Source organism: Taeniopygia guttata, chromosome 8 (genome assembly GCF_048771995.1).
Source record: "Taeniopygia guttata chromosome 8, bTaeGut7.mat, whole genome shotgun sequence".
Taxonomy (NCBI): domain Eukaryota; kingdom Metazoa; phylum Chordata; class Aves; order Passeriformes; family Estrildidae; genus Taeniopygia; species Taeniopygia guttata.
This window is the reverse complement of record NC_133033.1, coordinates 10,029,294-10,055,298: the sequence shown is the minus strand read 5'-3', so window position 1 is coordinate 10,055,298 and position 26,005 is coordinate 10,029,294. Positions and strand designations below refer to the sequence as shown.

The 26,005-nt window shown below is 46.0% G+C and overlaps 1 protein-coding gene across 4 annotated transcripts in view; it reads right to left on the bottom strand.

Annotated features, from left to right (window-relative positions):
• ERI3 (ERI1 exoribonuclease family member 3) overlaps positions 1–26,005 on the bottom strand; it is a 129,459-nt gene that overhangs the window by 67,690 nt on the left and 35,764 nt on the right. For all 4 annotated transcript variants that reach the window (XR_012057248.1, XM_030278897.4, XM_030278896.2 and 1 more), the window contains exon 6: positions 10,193–10,265. Coding sequence is in view for 3 of the 4 variants with exons in the window: in XM_030278897.4 (XP_030134757.1) it covers positions 10,193–10,265 (73 nt within the window). In the remaining variant the exon portion in view is untranslated. The remainder of the gene's footprint in view (positions 1–10,192; positions 10,266–26,005) is intronic.

Sequence of the window (26,005 nt, the reverse complement as noted above, 5' to 3'; positions counted from 1 at the left end):
TCCAGTAGCTGCAGGCTACATGGGGCCAAGAAACATAATTGTGCTCCTCAGTTTCTCTTGAATCAATACCTTCTGACCTTACCTGAGAGCTCTCTGTATCACATGTGGCTACAGGAGGCCTTGGTTCTTACTTGAAGCCCAAAGGCACTGCCAAATAATAAAGTCTGCCTTGGGATTTTCCCAGTTCAAACATCTGGGATTTGGGCAGACAGAATCAGGAGGGGAGCGGAGACTGTACATGGCACCCAAGGGAAATACCCCTTCTTTCCCTGCTCACGTACTCTTGAGTTCCAGTGATGTGTCCCAAGGAATGCAGACAGCCATATCCCAGTGCAAGGGCAAAGGAAGTAGTATCACAGCACACAGGGCAAACAGGAGGGGAGAAGTGATGACTGACTGTCTGCTTCAAGGCAGGACCAACTCTACCCAAACCATCCCCACCACCTTCTTCTGAACTCACAAGAGCTAGAGGTCCCATATTCCTCCTCTTAGCCATGGAGACTGCTTATTGATCTTCCTGCAACAGGTAAGAATGTGATCAAGAGCCATACACCACAACCAGTCAGAAATCGAGCACTTTCATTCCTCAAAAATTATTTCTGCTTAGTCTTCTCTAGGCTGAATATTCCAGATCATAGAAGCAGTTAAGTTGGAAAAGACCTCTGAGATCATGAAGTCTAACCTATGACCTAACACCACCTTGTCAACCAGAAAATGGCACTGACTGACACATCCAGTCTTTTCTCAAACACCTTCAGGGATGGTGACCCCACCACCTCCTGGGGCAGGCAATTCCAATATGTGATCACCCTTTCTGTGAAGAAATTCTTCCTAAATGTCCCCATGTGCAGCTGGAGGCTTTGTCCTCTACATCCCTCATTCTTTCTCTGGAGGTCATGTCTTCCAGTTCCCTGACCCTTCTGTTCCTCTCTGGGCTTTTCCACCTGTGGAAATGCAGAATGTGAAACTCTTCTGTTCCAAAGGCTAAGACCAGGCTGCAGAACACCCTGCCTAGGAAGAGGTGAACTTTAACATGCACCTAGCACATTTTTAGTATGCATTATCAAAAGACAATGTAGGAGAACCCCTGATGGTAAAGAAGTTAATGTGCATGTGAGATGCCATGAGAAAACATGCAGCATAGCTACAAGAAGGATGGAAGGATGTTCCAGGAAGAGCTTGTTGTTAAAAGGACCAAAATACTAAGGTGTCCCCTTTACCCTGGAGTAGATCTAAGTAGCTTCCATATAACTTACATGAACCCTCAGGGGATCACATCTTTCCTGTCTCTCTGAACAATTTGTACAGACACAAGTTCCACAGAAAATTGCTCCTGTGTTTTGACGATATAATTTACCAAAAAAACCCCAAAATCAAAAACCAAAGGAGAGGGAAACACAAAAACATTCGATTGAGGCAATAATGCACACTCTATTTCTGCCCTCCTGAGATGGGCATGTATGTTATCATCCAAAACTAGTGAAGCCTCCAGGCTGCATCTAGAGCCCCTCTCAGCTGTAGCAAGACCAGCTCCTGAGACTACAAGGAAAGGAAATAAAATGTGAGGCTGGGATCATTACTTTGAAACTATAAGCTTGTGCCACTGAGCCAAAGCCTGTTACAATGACATGGGTTTGTGTCACCCAGCAGCAGACATGATTCTCCATCTCTGCCTGCTCAGTTCTCCTCCTCCCAGGACAGCTGGCAGCACAGTCATCTGCAATGCTCTGCAGAGTCTAGCTACAGAAAGCTCCCAACACCTTGCCCAGCAGGTTAAGTTATAGGACTACCTACTGCAGAGTGAGGAGTATCCTGTTGACTGCTCCATCACATTTGGAAGCTGCTGGCAAAGCACAAAGTGCCACTTGTAGAGGAGTAAATAGCAAAAACCTTGAGTTCCCTTCCCTGGTACAGAGAGCCCAGAGGGAGGTCTTGTTTCTTAAAGCCTCCAATGTTTAAAAGTAATTGAATTTTTACCTCTGCTGTCACAGAAGAGGTGACACTTCTACTCTGTGTCTCCCATCACCAGCTTAGGCAGCAACTCTGAGGAAGGGAGACAGCCTTGCCTGGCAGTGAGTCCCAGGCTGAAAACATCAGGGGCAGAGCCCTGAGCAACAACTACTGTCCATGTAGCCCACATGCCGTGCCTGTACTTTGTTTTATGTGAAAGAGGATGTCAAAATCAATCCTGATGATTACTCTGTATTATGTGAGCACTCTACCTTAGCATGTATTGCATAGCTCCTTGGTCAATTTGGTTACAGCTTGTAGGGAAACTGAGACATCAACCCATGCTGTACATTCTTCTAATGAATCCAGAAAGACAAAAGGGAGAAGACTGCCAAGAACTTCCAGAATGCCCTGCCTGTTGGTTTGCCTTGGAAGTACATTTTTACTCAGTACTCCTTATTAAGTAAGAAAGGAAGGACACGTTGCACTGCAGAAGGACAGAAAGGGCTGCTCCTTTAAAGCCTCTCCTGGATGCCCTTTCCCATTGAGATGACTATCCTCAACTCCCTCCTCATCTCCCTCCCTTTGATTTAAGAGTTCCTCTCCTGGCCCTGACAGTAAGGTATTTCTGTCCCACAGATTATAACTCACTCTGGGCTATTATTCAACTCCCAAGCCCTGGCCCTGCTGCATTTAGTCCAAACATAATATCCTTCATGCATATATTATCTGTCTCCCTATTATCTGGAATCATTTCGGAATTAAATTTCAGTCCCGCAATATTGGCTTGAAGAGCGGCTCGCTTTATGGGCTAGTCAAAGGTTAGAATACCAATCAAAATAACACTGCCGATGCAGAGAGACATTTTAATATTCCAAAACCCGGTAATTGTAAAAGGACATAATATTTTTTCCCTGATTACCCCAAAGGCAACACATGTTAACAAGGCAAGGGAGAGAGTGAAAGAAATTTCAGAGTTCAGACAGCTGCATGACAGATTTAAAGGAGAAGTCGTGGATGGCTGCTGTGCTCCAGCCTTGGAGCAGGAGGGCTCCTCTGACCGTGCCAGAGGTGCTGTGCTACCCAGGATGCTCCCCCCTCCATTCCCAGCCTTGTGTTGTTTGTGCTGTCTGTGCTCCTCAAGTCAGGAGCCTCGAGAGTGCTCTCACTGCAAGGGAAGAGTGGCCAGAGCTGTGCAAGACGGACAGGCAAAGATTATCATGGTAGAAGAAACAGCCATGACTAGCTGGCTTGACCTGGACAAGCCACAGCACTGCCCCAAATTCCAGTCTGAACCACAGCTGACATTTTTAGGAAAAAAGCTTTCCCTTCTGAGCTGGATTATCCATCATAGCCCTCGGTAAGTTGTTCCAATGGTTAATTACCCCACACTGTAAAGATCTGCACCTGAATTACCTTGCTTTGGCTTCCAGGAACTGGAACTGTTTATGCTTTTGTCTGCTTCCGTGGCTCTCTCTTTAGATATTTGGCAACTACAGCCCTTACCCTTCTCTAGTACCCTAAACAGCTCCCAGGGTTGTTACTGCATGGTGAATGCTTCTCGGGTCTTGCAGTTCTCATCCAGTCTTCAAGTTTCTAGAATTCTTTCTTATGCAGATGGGATCCAACATCCCATACTGGTCAAACCAAACCCAGAGAAAGAAAGGATCCAGCCCCTTTGCTCCTCCTCACCATTGCCTGTTCATAAATCCAACAGCAGCCACCTTCTAGATGCAGTATCTGCACATGTTATTGAAAATGATTTTTATGTTTTCTTTCAGGGCATTGACAGAAGTGTTAAATACAAGAGGCCTGAGAAATAGATCCCTGTGGGACCCTACTAGGAAGACATGCACTCCATGATGATTATCCATTTACAATTAAATGCTAGGAGCTGTCAGTTTGCTCTTTCTTAATCAATGTAATGTGTGCCATGTTGATTTTGTATCACTCTTGTTTCTTAATCAAAATGTCATAAGGTACCAAGTCAAATGCCTTCCAGAAGTATATTACATTGACATGGTTACCTTTATCAACCAAACATGTATTCTCATAAAAAAAATATCAAGTTAGTTTGAAAAAGATCTAGTTTCCATAAATCCACATTGATTGGCATTATATTACCCTCTTTTCATTCTTTATTAATCAACGATGATATCTGGCTTTTCATTACTTTGCCCAGAATTAATGTCAAGATGATAGGGCTATAATTACTTCATCGGTCATCCCATTTGCCCTTCTAAATTACTGGTACATTAGCTTTCTTCCAGTCCTCTAGAACTTCCCCCATGTTCAAAGACTTATTAATAGTCCAGGGCATCTCAGCCAGCTCTTTAAAACTCCTGTAAAGCAGCTATGCAAAATGCCAACCAATTCACCACTTGACTTCTATCAGAAAATTGTGTTGTAACAGCAAACCTCTTGCTCAGCAATATGGCAACCTCTGCCTTTCTGTAAATACAGAGCAAAGTATTTATTAAACACAGTCATTTTGCTGTTATAAGCAATTCCTTCCATCTCCTTTCAACTATGAACCAATGCTATTCCACAGACACTTTCCTTTCCTCATCTCCTTGAAAGAGATACCCTTATTTCCCTAGCCCTGGAGTCACACTTCTCCTTGTGTTTCCTTTCACATTTCTGCCCTCTGAGACTTTCCAAAGCCAAGAGCTTCACCCATGCAGTGAGGAACCAAGCAAGCTCAGGTCCCACTGAAGGAAGGTTTGACAGGATCTCAAAACAGGCACCCATGCTGCAAACCAGCAAAGCCCTGGGCACAGTTAGAAGACAACATTTATTCATGTGCTTGATGCTCTGGCCATGAAGCACTTTGCCTGAGGAGTCCTCCTCTGGCATTTCTAATCTTACTAGGCATTTTATATTCCCTGCAGCCAGTAACTCAATAAACAAGAAATTGATAACAATCACTCTAAGTCCTCAAGAAGTTAGACTTCACAAAAACAACTTCCAAATATATGGGTTAACACATAAACCATTTCTCACCCATTTTAACGATCTTCATCTAAAGCACTCAAGACACTTCAGCACTAAGTGCCTGAGAAGTACTCACAGCTCCGCTTCCCACCCCAAAGGCAGAAAGAATTGTTAATTCAGAGGAGAGACAGAAAGCTGTTAGCAAATCTTTGTTTGTTTAAGATGTGTTTATTTCTAGTAGCCAAATATTAACAAAAACATCCTATTACATGCTTCCTCTGACAGATTTCACAATTCAAGTAGGTGACCTTAAAACATTTGTGGATGTGTATTAACAGTTCGCTTCCAAACAGGAATATCTACAGATCAGTAAAGGCTGACTCTGGAAAAGGCCAGCTCTGTGCACAGCCACAGCACCCCAGCATGGTCACATCATGTTCCCCAAGACTCTGTCAAGCCTGTTTCATGTCCAGATAGGGAAAGCTGCATTCCTTCACACTTATCATTCAACTCTTGCCTTTCATAAAAACTCCCCTGAATTTCAGGAGGATGTCAAACTAAGACCAGTTTTCTCTCACTCCTAAAGCAGCCACTATTACTGTATCTAAAGACATGCTGCAGCCTCTGAACAGAAATCAAAGATGGTCAAAGATGCCAGGATAGCTGTATAGAGAAAGGGACAGCTCTGTGATGGGTATGAAGATTGTCTTCTTTAAAAAAAATAAATTAAATATAATTTGAGAAACAAGGAATAAAACAAACCCTTAGTGGATACATAAAACACTCCTCTTATCTTTTAACTGCAAAACATACAGAGAATAAATGGAAGACCAGGAAGGATAGTGCACACATGTTAAGAATTTCACAAGCCACAATCTCTAGAGTCACAGAGCCCACAAGTGTCTTTGTGCAAGCCCTCCAACAAATTTTGCTGTGCTGGAAAAGACAATTGAGCAAGAATATGACTGAGGTCTCAAATCAAGAGTAACACCGTGAAGAACTAGAAACACGTGTTCTTTCACACAATGCAAGACCTAGGTCAAAGAAAATAATCTGACAATAGGTGTAAAAGAAACAAAGGGACCTGCATCTTCACACAATGTATGAATAAACAGAGTATAATTGATGCATAATTAAATAGCAAAAGTCATTGCCACAGGATGCTGCAGAAACTGAAAGCATGAGCAGATTCACAAATGGGTGCACAAGTTTCTGGTAGATAGACATGATAAAAACAGTGGGTGCTAGACACAGTGGTCCTGGGATAGCTCTCAGTTCTTGAGGAGACAATTGCTGGGAATCAGAGAAAGCTTACTCAAGCCATGCTCTTTCCCTGTTACACCTGCAAGCATCAGCTATTGGCCTCTGGCATAAAGATAATCTGGGTTACATATTTGGTCTGGGTTACATATTTTGATACCCTAATCATCTTTCTAACATTATTCTTGCACAAACTCATTGTAAGAAAATCTATCTTCACCCCTCTTCTTCTACCTCCTCCCTCCTTTAAGCTGCTCTCCCTTCAGTGATATGCTCTCAGCCCAGTGGTGCTGACAACTCCTACTGCCTGCTGGGTTTCCCATTCCCAGGCTCTTGGACACCTTGTGATTGTGGGCACTGTGTCCTCAGCCTGACATAGCACTGGTTCCAGCCCCAGGGGTGAGGATTCATCACAGGATCAACCATGCTGCTAAATCTAGTGGTACCTGGAAAACAAACCACAGAGGTTCCTGAAAGAGCAGAGGGAGCACAAGTGAGAGCTGATCCTTGTGTTAGAATAAGCAGTAATGGGTTTACCCAGGCTACCTGAGGATACTCTTGGGGCAGCAGCTTGGTTGTAGCTTGCTAGCTGCAGCAGCTTTCCTTTTTGCATAAATCTTGGCCCATAGCCTCCTGCTTTCTGCACACATTACTCCACTGGTGCCCCTCTCTCCTGACGTGAAGCCCTCTCTGTTAATTCCACCCTGAGCATCCAGCTCCAGTGATGTAGCTCAGGTTCTGCACCTCCCCTAACCCATGGGGCCTCTGCAGATCAGCATGACAGGTCCCTAAGGAGAACTGGCAGATGAGATGGTGGCTCTCTATTGAGATGGTTTAGGGGGATATCTGAAATGTTGCAGCATTCAAATAAAGCCTCCTCTCCTTTCTGCTCCCCTCCCACAAGGCTGAACTAATCAAAGTGAAGAACATGATAAACTCTCTGCCCCAAGTCAGCTCTACACTGACAGTTCACTAGAGATACAAGATCGCTCAGTGACATTAAAAATGTCAGCAAACACCGACCAGGCTTCACAGAAGGGATGCATTAGCAGGCTGGGGGGGCACAGGGCAAGGTAAAACTTCAGCAAACATGGTCAAGTGCACAAGCAGCTTTTCCCCCCCATCTCCTCCACAGAAGGTTTTTTAACAGATCCCAAGACACTGTGGCCATCACTGCAGCAGTCAGGTGTGGAGCTCACTACCACCTGAATGACCAGATCAATCCAACAAGGCTTGCCTGAAGCAAAGTAATAGTGACAATTACTGGGGGCAATTCCGGTCTCCAGCTTGCCCAAGAGGCAGGTCTTGGAAATTGTGAAAGCTGCCTGCAGGCACAAAGTTCTCACTTCAACTGTTCCTGAAACACAGCAGTGAAAAGGGGCGTTTATTAGCAAATGAACTCTGAGAAAGACTCTCACCACTGCAGGAAGATCTGCTGAGCTCTGGAGCATCCCACTCTCTGGCAGAGGGAGTCTAGATAAGGACTGTTTTTTAAAATTATACAAAACAGAGACAAAGAGGACCTGAAGCTTTGTGTGCCTTGGCAGAGGAATCTGGAACGTATTTTGTTGCTACTGCAGTACACATAGCTACACAAACTTGTCTGTGTGTAATCCTACTTCAGCATTGCCTGGTAGTTGCAACAGGAACTCCCTAGTTCAAACAGGTTCCCTTGTCATCACTGCTCATAAGCAAAGACTCAAAGAAGATACAGCAGGTGCAGGTGGGGCCATCCTTCAGGAAACTGCTCCCTGTCATGTGTGCCTGTTTTCTTGAGATATGAAACATTCGATTCTCTGCATTATCCATGACCTAGAAATCATTTGTTTCACATCCTCCAACACCTTCACTTACTTCATGGATCAGGTCAGAGGCAGATTCAGCCTAGGAGGTATTTCTAAGTCAGGAATATGCCAGAGGGAGGGGAAAAAGGGCCACCTGACCTATGCAGGGACCAGTGGAGGGGCTAGTTACCTGTCCACTCGGAGCTCATTCAATAGAGACTGAGTCTCCACTGGGTCCATCTGCTTCGACAGAATCAGTTATCTAGGCAGGAAATTCTCTCTTGTGAAAACACACAGGCAGTTACCCCACAAGCACCTGAAAGCAGTGCATGGCATAGAAAGATCACCACCCCAGGGTAAGAGCAAGTCTCAGGAGAAGCAGCTCTTAGCACAAGACAGGAGAGGCCCCTGCTCTTCTCTGCATCATGAGTCACCTCCCAGAGGGACACAGGGTCCCTGGAACCATTCTGTGTTCAGAGGGGGTCAGGTATTACACTGTCAGAAAAACTTCATTGTTTTTAAAGGACTACAGGGGCTGGAAGAAGATAAACATTTCTCTCTCACATTCCCTTTCCTGCACAATCTGAAGGAGGTTGAAGCTTTACTTTCCAAATAACACATCTGCAGAGGAGGACAACCCAACCCACATGCCCTCATCCTACATGCTCAGCATGTGACCCTTTCAGGGAGCTGGATGGGGGAACATTTCACTGTAACAACTTCCCTGCTGCCCCTGCCTTTAGCTCTGTGCTTGGGGCTTCATGGATGCTTAGCAGCTCTCAGCTTAGTATCACAGTATCTGCTGACATGCAATACATGAATGCTCACCTTGAAGAAGAGACATTTGCTTGGACATCTACATAATGAGGAATTCCAGCTCTTAACACACTAAATCCAGAAGCCTTGAACTATGGGAAAGTGCCATAAGTCTTTCATCCTGAGGCCCAGAGGAGGAGCATGGCTGGATCAACCTACTTCTTAGCAAACATCACAGTACACAGGGATTTTTTTTTTTTTTTGAGTATTATTATTCTGCAGCCATCAACCTGCTGGTTATATAGCTGCTATCCATTCACCGGAAGTTTAGTGAACTTCAAATGGCGATCATTAATGGTCACTGAACTGCAGAATGCCCCCATGTGCTTTCAGATTTCATTTACCAAGGACCAGCAATCAGCCAAAAGATTTGCTCTGACAGCAGGGAAATACAAGACCCTTTGACAAGTTCAGCCAGGAATGTGCTGCCAGCATCCCTTGTTAAGTTCATGTTCTACCCTATTTGATGGAACAGATCATGCAAATTGTCCTTCTGCGGCTGCTCAGCCTGTCACTCACGCTTCCATTTAAAACAATAAATAAATAAAAGAACAAAAGAAAAGCCTGCAAAAACAATGAGCTGTTTATAAGAAAATCCGCTTGCTGAGACCCTTAATTACCAGGAAAAGGCATAGAAACCCAAATAAAGCACTAAATTGGGTGGGGGAAGGGAATCTTACGCATCTAAAGGTTTAACCAGGAGGCCACCCCAATTTCTCTTGTGCACAGACCGCAGCCTCCTCCCTCACCCTGCTCCTGCTTGTAATCACACTTGTTCTTTTCTTCCCGTTTTGGTTTGTGACTTATGGCATCACCATGTTTTTCTGTGCAGATGAAGCAGCTGCGCCAGGAGTCCGTGTGGATGCAGAGCATGCTGCTCCTTAACCACCCAGTGAAAGTGTGCAGCAAAAGACAAGGCACCAGACAGTACTCAGTCCAAGGCGTTTTGTTTAGCAAAGTGATCACTGATCTCTTAGGTGGATGTGCTGCTGAGATAGCTCCCCCTTCCCCATGTTACAAAGAGAAATGCTGATTTTTATATTGGAGTATTTCCACATTTATTAACTGGAATCTCATGTGACGGGAACCATGCTCCTAGGAGCCTTATATGGCTGCAAAACAAAATAAAGTCAGCAATACTGGCAACAACACAACCTTCACTGAAAAGGGGTCTCACAGTGTCCCAATATTATGCAGATATTGCACTGTGCCTGCCACAATGGGATTCTCCCCAGCTGCAGAACACATCCCATCAAGTACAGTAAGACTCTATTAGAGGAGATACAATAGGGAGCTGGAGGACTCGCTCTGCCCAGCTTCTGAGAAAATAACTCATTTCAATGCAAAACAGCAGTAGTTATTTGACACCTCCTTAAAGAGGAAAAGTGAAGGACAAGGGGAGGAGGGAGACAGGGAGATAGGGACCATGGCAGTTTGCACAGAAGTACCTTTTTCAGATTAATCCACTGTTTGAAGTAATCAGCAACCGGCAGCCCTAAGTACTGGCATTGTCCTGGTAACCTGTAAGACAGAAAAGAGCAAGTTTGATTCAATCAGTGCCTTGACAACACAAACTCTGTTTTCTTAAGTGCATTTTGTTCAGAGATGGAAAAGACTCTCAAGTCTGCTACAACATCATACTGCACATCAGAAACACTATAGCTCTTGGCAAAAAAATCTCATGAGAGTACAGCTTGGCTTAAGACTTACATACATCCAGGCACATCCAGGCTGCTGAAACCTTTTAGACTAAACATTTTGAACAGTTGTGTACTGAGCAGTACTCAGCTCTTCTCCACACTGGCTAACACACAAACATGACTGGAGTACCCAGGCTCTCCTTGGCTAAGTAAACCCATCACAAATCCCTGTAAAACCATCCTGCTCTGCCAGCAGCTTACAGGGCAGACAGAAGGACTGACAATTCACCTGTCATGCCCTGCTGCTTCTCCATTTGACCCTTTTGGTTAAAACATCAAAAGAGATATGAAGGAGGGAAGGAGGTACCAAAGCATTCATTTTTTGGACAGCAATGCTGCAGGGCTAAGAAAGCAGAGGCTGTTTTCCAAGCAGGTGCTTGGAAGAAGAGAGCAGACACAACTCTTAAGATACAAGGTGGTGCACACTGTCTCACTAGGGATGTGAGTACAGCAGCCAGAGCTGTGAGCACATGTATTGATTCTCTCCCTTCCTACAGCAAGCCGATGGAATAGGGCTCAAAACAAAACAGCACCAGTAAGGGAAGTGGATTGCCCGAAGGGACAGCAGCACCTCAGGAAAGCTGCTTCTCCCACACTGTGCCGATCCCAGTGTGTTTGCAGGGGAGCGAGGACGTGCCCCTCAGCCAGGGAATGCTGAGTCGCAAACCGTGTGGCTCCAGCCAAGCCTGTGCAGGGACATGAGTTATGTGAGTATTTCCTGGCCACTTTGATCTGATCAAGAGTAATTGATGGATCTTGTTCATTCACATACTGCTGAGCATGCCTGGGGCACTGGTCACAGGATCTTTAAGTGAAGCAAAGGAACATCCCAAATAAATATGTCAACTAAATAAATGACTAAATTAGTGCTGTTTGTGCATGTTAAAAGTCACAACCCCAGAATCAGCTTTTGCAAACAGAGAGGGTGGGGAATCTCCCAACTTCCTCAGGCATATGGGGGTTGTAGGAGGAGATTGTAGGGGAGGAGGAGGAGCCAGAAGTGCCAGCATCAGCTGCTCAAACATCCGAAAACAAACCACCTCATTAATATCAAGAGATAGTAATGTCCAGGACAAAGTCTTCTCCTGCTCTCCAAGAAGGAAGGAGTGAATAATCCAGACTAGCCTTCAGCCTCAAGACTTAAATAGAGGAGTAACAAGCTCTGGTGAGAAGTGGATACAAGGTAAACACCCCAAGGTGCACCATCAGTATCCCGGGCAGTACCTGAACAGTCAGCCCAGCTCCACACCCTTTGGTGAACAGGGAAGCATCTCTCCAGACATTTCCCCAAGTAAGGAGATGAAGGAGCAACACAGATAATGTACTTGCAGATAATGTGGGGACCAGGGTAGCGCAGTACCAGAGCAGTCTGGTCTTGGTGATTCCTCGATTTCTACACAAAGAAAAGGAAGGAAGCTGGGAAATATATCCAGAAGAATCTCCTGGGAATACGTTGCCAACAGAGCCAGCACACACACCCACCTGTGTACTATCTTTGCTCTGCTTAGGCTAAGAAAGTAATAGATTTCTTATGCCAAAGTCAAATGCCTGGTCCTGAGATGTACATGTGATGATTTAGGACCAATTATTTAAGTCATACAAACACATTTGAATAAGAATGTCCAGAGGAATCTCTTTGAAAGCAGGAAGGCTGTCAAAAGAAGGAGCTAGCAAGGAGCAGGGGCCATGGTGATTTTCAGGGCTAGTAGTGCAAGTTGACAGCACAGTCCCATCCCATCCCAGCACAGCTCATCTGATGCCACTGCACTAAAATAAAGCATCTGGAGTCACTCTTCACACTTGCACACTGCCACACGAACAGCAGCCTGGCCCATGCACTTTACAGCCATTACACAGATGTCCATGACGTCCCTCAGTCGAACAGGCTCAACCAGCCTCAAGTAGCATGCTGAGAAAGCTCTTTCTCCAGGAAAGCTGCTTTTTGCTGGTGCCCAAATCAAGAAAGATCACAAAAAAGAGAACTATCTAAAACAAACAACTGGTCCACATATAGGCACTTGATTAGATCAACCTCTTTCAGTCTGCTCACATTTAGCTAGAGAAGATGCCAACAGAAGTTAGAAAAAGGTATGTTACATAAAATTAGTTTCTCCTCCGAACCCAAGAGGCTTTCATTAACACAGGTCTCAGCCTAGCTCCAGTTAGAAGAAAACATATCCATTTACCTAACTTCTGGATCGGGCCCAGAAGAAGTGAGAGCAGCATTGTTCTTGTTAGCCACAGGAATTGACAGCAAACCACCCACTGCAACGAATTACATCTAAAGCACTGCCATCCCTGTGGGACCAAAAGGCCCAGCAAACTGGACAGTCTGGTTCTATTTTCACCCTGAGACTGATGGCAGTGTGCCCTGGGCACTGGACAGTGGGTCTTTAATTGGAGAAAATAAATGCTCCAAATAAATATGTCAACTAAATAAATGACACATTTTTGCAAACAAGTAACAACCCCAGAAACTGCCTGCGAAGCTGTGTGACCTCAGGACATTCCCCCTCCCCCTCCAAGCTTGTGCTCCCCTCATTTCTTGTCAGCAGCAGAGGGGCTTCAAGTTTTTCAAGCACCAGGAGACCAACACTCACGTTATAACCTGGGCAAGCTGTCAGCAGCACAGACCAAAACACAAGTCTGTCCCCAAGCTGAAAGATGCAGTCCTGGTGGCTCCAGGCCACTGGGGTCACAGCCACTGAGCAAGGATTAGCAAAAGACTGCTATATGGGTCTGGTTTAGTCTGAATATACAGCACTCCTGGCACAGGGAACCAAGGGCTTTCCCTGCACAGGAACAAGGTTTCCCCATTGCTACAGGAATGAAAATACCCTTGCAAAATCTTTTCTCCAGCTCCAAGACTGCCACCTGCAGTGGTCCCCCCCACTCTTAAGCCTAGTGACCAGGCAGGAGTTTCTCCATCATCTTTTCCAGGCTGGACTGAATAAGGCACAGCTGTGGCTGTCCTGGGGATCAGAAGTACCATGGGCTGTAAGGAAGTATGTCTATTTATCAGAGCCACCACTCACTTGATCACTCACTTATTTGAAAAATAAGCTTTTATGCTCAGTAAGGCTTCTTGCTCTTGCCAGAGCCAAACTTGCTCACTGAGGGCAGCTTTGCTTTAGCAGAGAGCTCAGGATTTGGCCCTCCCTCAGGTAAGGGAGAAATGATGGCATATTTTGCTGCATTCAACATCCCATGATCCTTCCAGTTTTTGAATGTGGTCTAACTGGCTTCCCAAACACCGAAGCTCTCACTCCTTGGGAAGAAAGCTGGCTTTCAAAAACCACCCCATCAGCCAAACTGCATTCAATATAGAGAAACTTGAAAATGGTTGTGGGATTTTCCAGCCTCCTATGCAGCTCTGGTGCTCTGTCCTCTCAGAAGCAGACATGGGAGTGCACAACTTCTGCCTGCTCCCAAAATGCAGATCACCTTTGCTCAGAAGAGCAAGTGACATCAGGTAGCACACTCTCCTCCACTAGCTAAGCACGTCCAAGTCCTTCTTAGGCCATGGTCAGCAGTGGCAACTCTGCACCATTTTCAGAGAGCTTTCACCACCCCAGGCTCAGACTTCCATGCAGCCCTGCTTCACCATCCTGCAGGGTAAATGGAGCCTGGAGATGAACGGGATGCAAATAGGAGGTGAGGTGACATGGCTGCATTTCTGCTGTTGAAGCCAGCTCTCTCCATGGCAGCAAGAAGCACACAGCTCGGCGGTGATAAACGGCCTTGCTTTAGTTATCACTTTCCTTAAGTTAAGGAGAGCAGCCTAGTGATGGATGGGCTGGAATTCGGTTATCAGGGAAGGCTGTCAGCCAGAGTTGCCTATCTCCACACACATTTAGCAGGGCGTCATTATGCGATGGCATGGAGTTAAAATATGACCAAGGGTACTGAAAGAAAAAGAACAAGATTAAAAAAAAAAAAAAAAGGCAAATTGAGCAACAATAAAGGAGCATGAGGCAAGAACGTTATCATACTAGTGACACCTTTTATCTCAGTCTGGTTAGCTAAAGCAGGGCACAAATTGGTCCTTCCTCCACTATTGTATCCTCTTGTACAAACAGAGGCAGATAAAATGTGTCACCAGTGCGATAGCATATCAATTTAACCCTAATTATCTAGAGGGTCAAATGAAGAAATAGGGGTTTCTCATTTCAACAGGTCCCTCCATCTCTGCTCAGAGCCAACACATTAATATGGAAGGGGGAGGGGCAGCCATAATTGATTTCCGTCACTCAGGTGGTTCTGGCGTATAAAAAATTAATGCTTGATTCTCCCAACTAATCAGAGCTGGTTAACGTCCATCTGCTTCTGGGTTCAGGATGTCAGGAGACAAAGAAATTGGGCCACTTGCTACACACAGGGTATTGATATCAAGGCAGTTAAAAGAACAAGCTCCTCTATGGAAAGATAAAGGGACATTAAATCTTGGGGTTTATAGACCTGATCTTAACCTTCCAAAAAAATGCATTCCCTGGAGACCTTGCATTGTAAGAGATGCAGAACATTTTAATTGTGTCCTGGCCAACACTTGTGCATTGGGCTGCAAAGGAGAGCACTGGCAGGCTCCTGCCCTGGAAATCCTTCACTGATGAAAGAAGCTGCTTGGATGCTGAAGCGCACAACAGCGCCATGGTGAAAGAGAGGAGCTGTCAAACCACCTCAGCTGGGCCCCTTCGTTCAAAGCCATGCTGGTCAACACTCTGGACCACACAGCTCAGAGGTGCTCCTTTGTTTTGTTGCAGAGTGGCATGTCTGCCCAGCCAAGAGGAAAGCTTAGGTGTCCTCTCCCAGTAGCACAAGCTAGCAAGGGAACAACATCCTATGCTAAGGCACCTGAACTGATTTAGCAGAGAAACGGCACTGCAACAGGCAAAGCGGCACCTGTCTGCACTTAACCTGCACTGACATGAGATGGGCCAAGCTAGGAATTCAAAGCCGTTTAGGTAGATCCATACCCTCCCCAAGCGGCAGCTGCAGACTGCCAAAACCACAGTGCCAAACCAGGAGACCTCTGTCAGGGTGATGTCACAGCACCCACACACAGTAGGGTGGCCCACGCACAAAGAACAGCCCAAGCCACACCACAGCCTACAAAAATTGAAGCATGCTGACATACACCTCCACAAAAATCCCCAAACCCCAACTCCCTCATCCCAGTAATTCATGTTAGATGGGACAACTTTCCTCTATATCCAAAAGCTTTGGCAGGGAGGTCTCTCCTCCTCAGTCCTGGAGTCAGTCTGCCACTAATGCAAACATGCTTCTGTCCAAAATGAAGTACAAACCCTGTGCCAGACCTCTGGCTCTCCACTCACAACTTCTCAGCCCCACAGACCAGCCAAGAGGCTAGAGGAGCCCACCTGCTCTTGCTTTCCACCAGACAAGCCCTCAGCAAGCACCCACAGTGCCATCTCCCTCTGCCCCCATCAGTGCCGGACAAACCACACCTGCACGGCTGTTTGTAAAATTCACAAACTGTAGCTGTGGAAAGACAGTACATCTGGAGAGGGTCTGAAAAGCCCTGGGCTTTCACAGAAACCCTGAGACAGGTCCCATCTCCCTCCCTCTTTGCCTTCCTTCCACCCTCTCAGTTCTCTCAACCACCCCCAGACTTGTCACAGTGCAACAAGCCTATGAGCCACACATCAGCTTTAAATATCAGCATGCAAGAAGCAGGGACATGAGAGCAGGGAAGTGGGAACAGACAGAGCAAGCCTCCATCGCCTGTCAGGTAACACTAATGAATTTCAACACCAGCAGCCATTGCCTCAGACGGGCTGGTGAGAGGAGACAGAGTTACAGCGAGAAGCCTTTGCAGGAGCAGCCTGCCTTTTTTCAAAGCCCCCTCTGTTAATAAATGTCATTGTTGAGCAGGCTGCAGCAGTCCTCAAGCCAGGACGGCATGGGCTGGGGGGGAGACAGGCAACTGACAGCACTCAGGATGCCTGGGCAGCACAGCCTTTTCTTCTACTGCTTCCCCAGACAAGAGCCGGGAAAAGGAGGAAGATGGGTCATTGGCATAAAGCTGTCTTCCATTAAGGCCCCAGTACCCACATAACAAACCTCCACAAGGAGCCACAAGTGCAACCCCAACACCCTCCAGTCCTGTTCACTGGGATGGATGGAGGCTCTACAGCAACCAGTCCAGGAATGGGCAGAGGGATGCAGAGACATCCAGACACACTGCCTGCACTCCTGACAGCAGCAAAGGGTTACAGAGCAGTCGGTCCCTTTGCTAACACAAATGCAGTCCCGAGGCAGCACACGGAGAAGCATCCAGCACAGGGCACTGTATGGCAACCGCACCGATGCACAACATGAAGGTCAATGCAAGTCTTCTTTACAAATGTCAACCTGTCATCTCTGGATATTAATGAGGGCTGACCAGCAGCTAAAATGCATCCATGCTCCATTAGTAATAAGAGAGACACAATGCAGGAGAAGAGCACACACCACGGCACATGGAGGCACCAGTGGGTCTGCAGGGCCTGAGGAGGTGTGCTGATGCACAACGTAACTTAGGCCACTCCAGATGCCCAGGAAGGGAAGCAGTTGCCACACAAACCCCTTCACTGGAGTGTGCGTTATCTTTTCCCATCAACCTTTAATTGGATTAGTGTAATGAGGCCAAAAACACAGGCTAAGCAGCAAGACTAATACCTGGCACTTCCAGATCTTTTCTTTTTCTGTGATGCCAATTCTGGACAGACCCGCATTTTCCCTCTACCAGACAAATTCCTGCCTAGGAAGCCTAAAAGGCAAACTGCAAGCCTTAACAATCGAGACTCATAGCAGCATTAGCTGAAATATCAGAACACCTATCATATGCTAACAGTGTGATCCCTATTCTCTAAATTTTTGCTGGGTACTAAGAAATTTGAGAGAACCTCAAGACCCTTGCTTTCCAGACCACTAGCCAGTGAATGGAAAAGGGTGTTAGCCTTTTGCAGCCAGACAGCCAGAGCATGTATACACTAGGGACATAATTCTGCCACAAAAAGCACATAGGGCAAGTGGCTCATTGTGACTCGCTCGTCCTGCAAAGCACTGTGTGCCTTCCACTGCCATCAACCTTAATGAAACATGAAGGCATTTAACACCAAGCAAGATCTGGCCCTTTTATGGGTATCTGTCTGTGCATCAGCGAGATGCTGGCAGAGATGCTATCTCAACATTAAAAGCAAGGCTGTAACACAGCAGGTATTCAGCCTCCAACAGAAGATGTTCATCAACAATTGCACACACATGATGCTACAATAAATCTATGTGCTACTTCTTAACAGCTTCTCTTAAAAAGATTCATAGCTCTATTTACTGGGCCTGATTCCGCTGCTAGGCATGTAGGAGTAAATCTAGAGTAACTCTACCTGGAGTTTGTAAACAGCTAGGGATGGTAGGATCAGAACTGAGCTTCTCGATTTTTAAATAAGTACTTAATTACCATGCAGGAAACCAGAGCTTGCTGGCTCCATGGTTCAGCTGAGATTAGAAGTGCATCAGGTGGAAGATTTGCACTACTCCAGATTGGTGGAGGGGTAGAGCAAATGCTCTCATCATCCCTTCCAGACACGGAGAATTAGGTGGACTTCCCTTTGACATCAGAAATGCATGACACTGCTCTCAAGAAAAGAGAAACTGCAAAGTCTCCAAGGCTGAGGTTGCCTCCCCAGCCTTGGGAACCTGACCCTATGAAAACCCCTACAAACACATTTTTACACATAACCTTGGTGTGAGAGTCTGCTTACTAAACATGACATTATACAGCATCTTATGAGGAGAAGTATACAAAATTGCATATTGTGTTCTCAGTGAAAGTCATGCATCACAACCACAGGCTACAGCAGGTGAATGTCCAATTTGTCATCAGAAAAAAACCCTTCAATATGCAGGTAATAAAGCACTGGAACAGATTGGTGGAAAAATCTCCTCCCCTGGAGACATTCAAACTCATATGGAGAAGACCCAGAGCAACCCAATCTGAGTTTAAAGTTAGCTCTACTTTGAACAGGTGGTTGGATTAGAAATCTCTATTTAAATTATTCTGTGAATCATGCTCCAGCAGATCCTGATTACACATAGCATGTGTCCTATCTCTGACTCTACAGTCTCTTAATAAGCCTTTCATACAGACACTAGTGTAGTAATTGCCTGGTCCTCTGCATACGAGCTGCTTTAAGAGGGAGCATTCAGACTCCTGCTGCAGAATACTGTAATTATGCACTGAGTAAGGGAATATATCTGATCAAACGAATGTACCCACAACACATCGTGTCAAAACATGCATAAAAACTAAGCTAAAATTAAATATGATTCTCCTCCCCCTGTACAAATCCCATTGCAGAAGCACTTCTCCCCAGGAAACCTGAACACGCAAGACCTAGAGCCAAGGTACTCCTCTAAACTGAGAAGACATGTCCTGTGCCAGGCCTTCCTTAGATCTGCTCTCCAACAGGCAGGAGCAAACCTTGCTTCTTCCAAGCCTTGTCTGTCCGGACCATTTAGCGTATGAACTCTTCAGGACAAGGGCTTCTCTGCTATGAGTCATAAACTGTTTAGTGCCTAATGGTAAAGCCTATAGACGCTTAACATAATACAATCATGTCACTTAAAGGCCATTAGTCTCCAGTCTAAACAGCACTTTTCCAGTCGCAGCGGGGTCCTACCAATGCAGGAAGGCAGGATAAGGGACGTGGGTGGTCAGCCAGGTCACTGGACTTGCAGACACCTGATATGAAACCCCAGGCAGGACAAAATCTGGCCAGAAGGCATGGGGAAAAGCCATGGCAGCTCTAGCAATCAAAAGTTTTGTCTTTTGTGCTTTTTTGAATCCCTTGAATCAGCTGAAAACCTGTCTGCCAGGTCTGTCTCCACCTTTAGCCACTTGCAAGCGGAAGAGCCCCTCATCCACAGAGGGAGCCTCCAGCCTTCTGCATCACCTCTCTTTCCACTCACTGAAGTAGACCATTTATCTACAAGAAAAGATGCTATTCTGTTTTGTGACTCTGTTTGAATCCTCTTTTTTCCTGCCATCATCTCTGTCTTCTTCTGGCACCACATCACCCAGTTCTACTCTCTCAACTGACTTCTGAGATTGCTTCTTCTTCCCATTCCCCACTAAAGGGAAGAGAGAAATCCTAATAGGAGCTAGTGGGATGGGGTAAACCACCTTCCTCTGATGATACACAACCCAAAACTGCACACACAGCAGCTTCATGGGCTCTCATGCTGTCAGCACTGGGGAGACTGGCACGCTGGGTAACAGGGTCTGAGCACAGATTTCTATGCAAATGACACATGCACAGGGGAAAACAAGTTTGTGCCTTCCTTGTGGGGAAGAGACTGCTCCCACCTCCAAGCACAAGCTGCCATTAGTATTTGCTTCGCTGGAGAGAAGGAGCAGCGAATCCTCCAGAGCAAAGGACAAGTGCAGCAATTAGGATGCAGGGGCTGCGGGAGCTGTTTAACAGCACGACCCAGAGGTCAGTGCCGCCGACTCCCAGCCCTGCATAAATATTGTATGAGTCGGGAAGAGGGGCTGTTACGGCCACCCTCAGCGCCAGCCCTCCCCCATCCATCGCCATTCTGCATCCAGATAGATACGCCAGCAACATTATTTACAGATGTGACAGTCAGGAAAATCACTTTAGTAACTAAGGGAATGGGAATGAAGACTGCGCAGTAGAGCAGTTGCCTGGGAGCAGGCTCCCATCCGCACCTTCTGCCTCCCCTTACAGCCCTGCATGGCCTTTTCGCAAACTGGCGCATGACATACCACCAGGAACAAGGAGGGGAGGGGAGGCTGTGAGCTCCCTCCCAGAGCTTGCCCAGGGGTTTGATTATCAATGCTGCTGAAGGACACTTCAGTCAGCAGCTGCCTTCCAGTTTCCTATCAGTATCTCTGCTAGACCTGCCCTTTGGAGTGAGCTTTATATCAATATAATGAGAGGCTTTAGAGGGAGCTTCCCTCAGATTCTGTGCTGACCTGCAGAAGGGTCCCCACTCCAACACAGCCACAGGGGCTCATACCTGCAGAAACTCCCCCAGATGCTCTATTTGGTACCAGCCACCTTCCTCACACGTGACCTGTTCACTCCTTATTCCCTGAAGGATTGTCTTCACCTGCAGCTTCAGTCACACTGAAGGGCACCATCTCCACTGTATCCTGGAACATCCTCATTCTTCTGCCCACCTTTTTTGCTGGACATGCCAGGTAACTGCACATTTGCTGTGATGTTCTGCACAAATACATACCTATCTCAGATTCATCGAGACTGAAGGCTCCTGAGGACAAGGACATGGGCCATTCTCCAACTGTACCAGCAGCCCATGAATTCCTAGGGCCACGCTGCTAATAAACGTTACTGCCCAGGGCAACACACGAGAGCTACAAGATGGAAAACACAGCTTGGATGTGTTACTGCCCATGATACCTCTCCAGAATTTTTTTCATTGTTCTGTGTCTGGTTGCTGAATCCAGGGAAGGCAGAAGCCCTGTCTTACCATTAGCAGCTTTTCTAAACTCACTGTGCAATTAATGGGCTTAATTACTGATGGCAAAGGCAGGGAAGGGAGGAAAGAAAGAGCCAGCGAGGAAGGAATGATGTGGGGGTGGCAGGCGCCAAAGGTCTCCGAAGCTCTTCCTTCAGCCCAGAGCACAGAAAGAGCCCCTAGCCGCTCTGCTGCTCCCACAGCCCTGCTCTAATGCTCCCTGACATGCCTCTGAAGACAGCGAGCTGTTTGCAGTCACCACCATGATTTGTTAGTAATTATTTTCACGGTGTCACATTGCTGTCACTCTCTTAACAAAGAGACAGGCAGCCTGAGGCTGCCTGCAAGAAAGAACCAACAGAGAAAAGCAATTGTCAGGCACCCAGGGATCCTCTTTGCTTCCTGGGTTTCACAACCAGAGTCCTTACTAGCTTCTGAAGCAACTTCTGAGAAGTACCAAGTCAGAACTATCTCCCATCCTGGTCACAGGAAGAGGAATTAATTACTTAGCCCCTTCTCAATTTCACCATACCTGTAAATCCAGTGCAAGACCCAGATGCTTAGAGCCCCTTAAGCCAGCAATTTGCTTCGGGCCTGCAGCAGACGCAAAACAACTTTGGCAATTGATGACTTTTAGTGCTCTCCTTGCAAGTCTCAATTTCTTTTTATGTGGTCTTGCCATTAGAACGTGCTTCCTAAACACAGCAATCCTGATGACAAACCCCTGCCTAAGTCTATCATCCTCACACATTAACCCTCCAGTCTGTTCACGTGTGCTCTTCCTACACCAGACTCATTAATTCCAACACACTGCTGTGCTTTCATTTGGTATTTCACAATGCCAGGGGACCTCAGCAGCTTCCTCACACCTGAAATACACAGTCTAATGGCTTGCTGCCTCTGTTTTCTCATACACAGCGCAGTGACTCAACAAAGAACTTCCCTGCTTGAATCACCTCCAGCCCACCCATCCATCCATCCATCCATCCATCCATTGGCTGACCTGTCAGTCAGTCCAAGGTAATCACTCCTTTCCCAGTAAACATGGTGCTTGCTTGGGCTCCCAAGGAATGGAGGCTACTTTGGCACCTGAAGTGTCATGTGAAATAAGGATATAGAGATGAAAGACTGAGATGCCTGGCCAGACAACCTTTAAAGCACTCTTGAGCTTTGTGCAGAAATCAAGTGAACTTCCTCCACAGCAATTTCAAGTCTGAACTACTCCCAGCATAAGTGTTCTTCCTGTGCCTGCTTACTGATGGTGCACAAGGGTCAGTCTCTGCAGCTGTGGGGAAGCCTGGGTACTAATTCACCCTCTTAGCATAGGGAGAGTTTGGAAATATTAAGCCTCATAGTCTAAGGAAAACCTTCCTGCAATTAACTGCATGGAAGAGCTTTGACTCAGAGGGCAGCTCCTTTTCAGGGGTCCTTTTAATAACCAAGAAATGGCATATACATGCTGTGAAGAATTAGAATCACCATTGGGAAGCTAAATGGTCCATAAAATGTAAAAGTTCTCTTCAGAGCTGGGAGCATTGTGAGCTGGAGGAGAGGTCTTGGCAACCTCCCCCCAGCCTACACCATCCACCCGTTTTGCAGGGAGACGTGACCCCAGGCAGGGAAGAGGAACTGAACTCAGCCGTGCCCAGGCACCTTGGGCGTGCTGGCCGACAGTCAACACCGAGACCTGGTTCAACATTCACATGGAAAAACAGAAGCAAGGAAATTAGAGCTGACCAAGAGGCCCCTACAGAGTTAAAACGAAGGGTGTCCCAGGGTGTAGGTGCCAGGCAGAGAGGAGGAGAAATTCTTGCTCCAAGAGAGGCAAAGCTTGGTAGAACCTTGGCAGGATGAAGTCCTGGGCAGTATGAACTTCCCGGACACAACCCTGACAGGGCATTGTCCTGCTTCCTTCGTCTTCTTCCCACAGACTTCTCTATTCTGCTTTCTTCTACTACCACCTACATATGCCTCACATCATTACTAACACCTGGTCCACATCAATGTCTGAGCAGGTGACACTGCCTTTGGGGTGCCAGGCTGCCGACAGCAGCACCTGGGCCAAATACGGAAAAAGGTGATTCCCACATAAAATGGATTCAGCTCAAAAAGTTAATGTGCAGCTCCGCTGTCCTCCCAAGTCCTGCACACATCCCATCATCCACTCCTGAGGATACAGAGTGTCACTGGACAAGGCACATGAGAATATGCTGGAGGGAAAATACCAGGGATGACCTCAAGATGGCCCAGTAGGTCTTTGCCAGCCAGGAGCTTCAGGAGGAAAGGGACTGAACCCATCCAGGAAAATGGCTCCCAACAGGAAACAAACATCCCAACAAAATAAAACATTTTCAAGAAACCTATAGACTCACACAGCAGAGCAAGTGAAAGAGGAAGGACACTGCTCCCATGCTAGCAGTACTCTTCAAGCAGAGCTCTCTAGGCAAAGAAGGCATAAGCACATCCCTCTCAGCCAAGCCACGGAGAGGGCAGCACTGGTCCCAACACACAACTGCTTTACTTCAGCTGCAAAGTAAGAAGAGCTGGGATCCAAAGGAAGCTGACATTTCAAACCCAGCAGGAAACACTATGGCTGTCTAACACTAGAAAAATTAAGCTATTTTAAGAGGAAATGAACACTTTGTGGAGCTAATCCTGTTTTTCACACATGCCACCACCAACAAAATTCAGATGGCAAACAGCCCTCCAGTGATTGTCTTCTGCAGTCCCAAGCCAACCAGCTTATCAACTGCCCAAGGCACAGAATCACCACAATCCTGAATAGCTATTAGAGGGTTCTCATACAGACAGAGGCTAGGTACCCATTATAGATCCATTGATTTTGAAACCATTTTGCCTGAATTCACTGAAACCCTGGACACAGAATTCACCCTTGTGATTCCTGTGAAGAGGGAATTATGGTTCCCTACTCTATGAGTAGATGACATTGAGACCAGTGATTTACATCCAGTTCAGTGTGACTGTTTTCAAACAGCGTAAGTTCAGTTACCCAGGGGTAGAAGATCTACCCAATTATTACTCCATCCCAAAGGTTCCATGCTGGAAATAAAGTACATGATGCAATGCCTGTCTCATTCTCCCCTACACTGCAAATTTATTTGTAAGTTTCTTCAGCATCTTTCATGCTGCTTCCAACTTCTTTGGTCTTAATTCCCAGGTAGAAGAGTCCTGCTCCCCAGAGTGCACTGAGCACCACAGCTCAGTAAATCTGTAGCCACTACAGCCCTGACTATGACAAATGTCTTTGCTATGATGTGCCAGATAAGGAACAGACCTGAAGGTGATAGTCCATTGCATGACGATCCCTATGCAAAGATTTAATGTCCAAAGCTTAACCCAAAGACATTCCCAGACATCTAGGACAATGTAACTTGCAGAAGCCCAAGCAACCAATTATTTCAAATGAAGACAAGAACAGGAATCAGCCAGGGTAACTGGCACATAAGGATAACAAAAGTCAAGTCTGGTATATTAATTTTAAATAAGAGTGTACAGAGGGGGAATCTTAAAATCCAAATTTTTTTTTGCATAAGTGATATCATTTTCTTTAAAAACAAAAAGCTGGACTGCAGGGTCGCAGAAGTGAATGGGGTCAGTGCTATTCCCTGTAAGTGCTCACAAGGCTCCCTTGCTTAGCTCTGGCAAAGCACTTTAGGATGTAATTACATGAACAACTCCATCAGCAAAGCTGACTCAAAAGGTTCCTGACCCTGGATATTCAGTCCCATCCCTTCACTGTAGTTCACACCACACTCTTTGTTCAGACAATGTGAAGAGATACAGCATAGGCTTGTTCAGCAAAATGATCCCCACTAAAAAATCACCACCAAGCTAATCTAAAATCTTAGTTGGAAAATAATTGTTTTATTAGCTTTAAATGCAGATGACTACATTATCTTTCAGTTACCAAATCTTTCTTATTACTCTCAACTCTGAACATACCTCTTGCCCTGCTGCCACACAGCCAGCCCACCCCACACCTTCTGCCTTTCCTCATGACTACCCAAGCATTCCCACTCACTCCAGTCAGTGGCCATCTGCAATTTCTCTCTGAGGTAGAGGTTACCAGCCCCCTCCTGGCCCTGCAATAAAGAACAGCATATACAGAGGACATTAACCAATAATTCTTTTCCATTCACGACCTAATTCTAATCTCAAAAACGTCCAGGACAGAAGCCTGGAAAGAGCAACCCATTGACACACTTGGAGCTGGTTAGAGAAGACAAGCATCCTCTGTGTAACTTGCAAGAAAGAATTAAAACAGTAAGACAAAATTAAGCAATGGTATAATTTACTGCTCAGAATTTACTAATATCCAACCTAGGAAGAACACCAAGGGCTATAAACATTTCAAAACACTTCACTATGTTTTATCACTATATTAGAGAGTACTTGCCTTTTAACACTTATTTAAGAAAATAAAAAACTTCTGAGTAGTAGTTTCCTGTGAAGACATAAATTAGCATGCTCTGATCAGCCACAGTAAGTGCAGTTAAAGCACCTTCATGTCAGAGTTATATAGACCAAAGCCTACATGTACTTCTGGCTATGCTCAGGGCATTTACAGAATAATTCAAATCTGGAAAGAGGAGGATTAACTGATGTTTCTGACATTATGGTGCAGGTCTGAGATTTGGGACATAAGACTTCAGCTCTGCTTCTGCCTGCCTGCACAACCACAGGCATCTCACTTAACCTCACCATATTTCAAATCTGTATCTATGAACACATGGTAAAAATGCCTCTTTTGTTGCCAAGATTAATTCACATTGTGTTTAAGAGCCCACAAACTGGTTCCACACACAGGGGAAAGCAATTTGACATTTCAGCAGAGATAAACTACACTAAAGAGCTTATATTATAAGGGCTCAACTCAGGCAGATACTAAGTACCCTCTTTTCCACTAAACCCATCTCCTGCAGTCAGCAGCTCCCTCAGCCCCTTCAGAGGCACGTTACCCTCACCACCCAATGCCACATCAATGCTATTTGCTTAATGACTAGTGTCAGTTCCAACCTAGGTGCAGAATGAGGT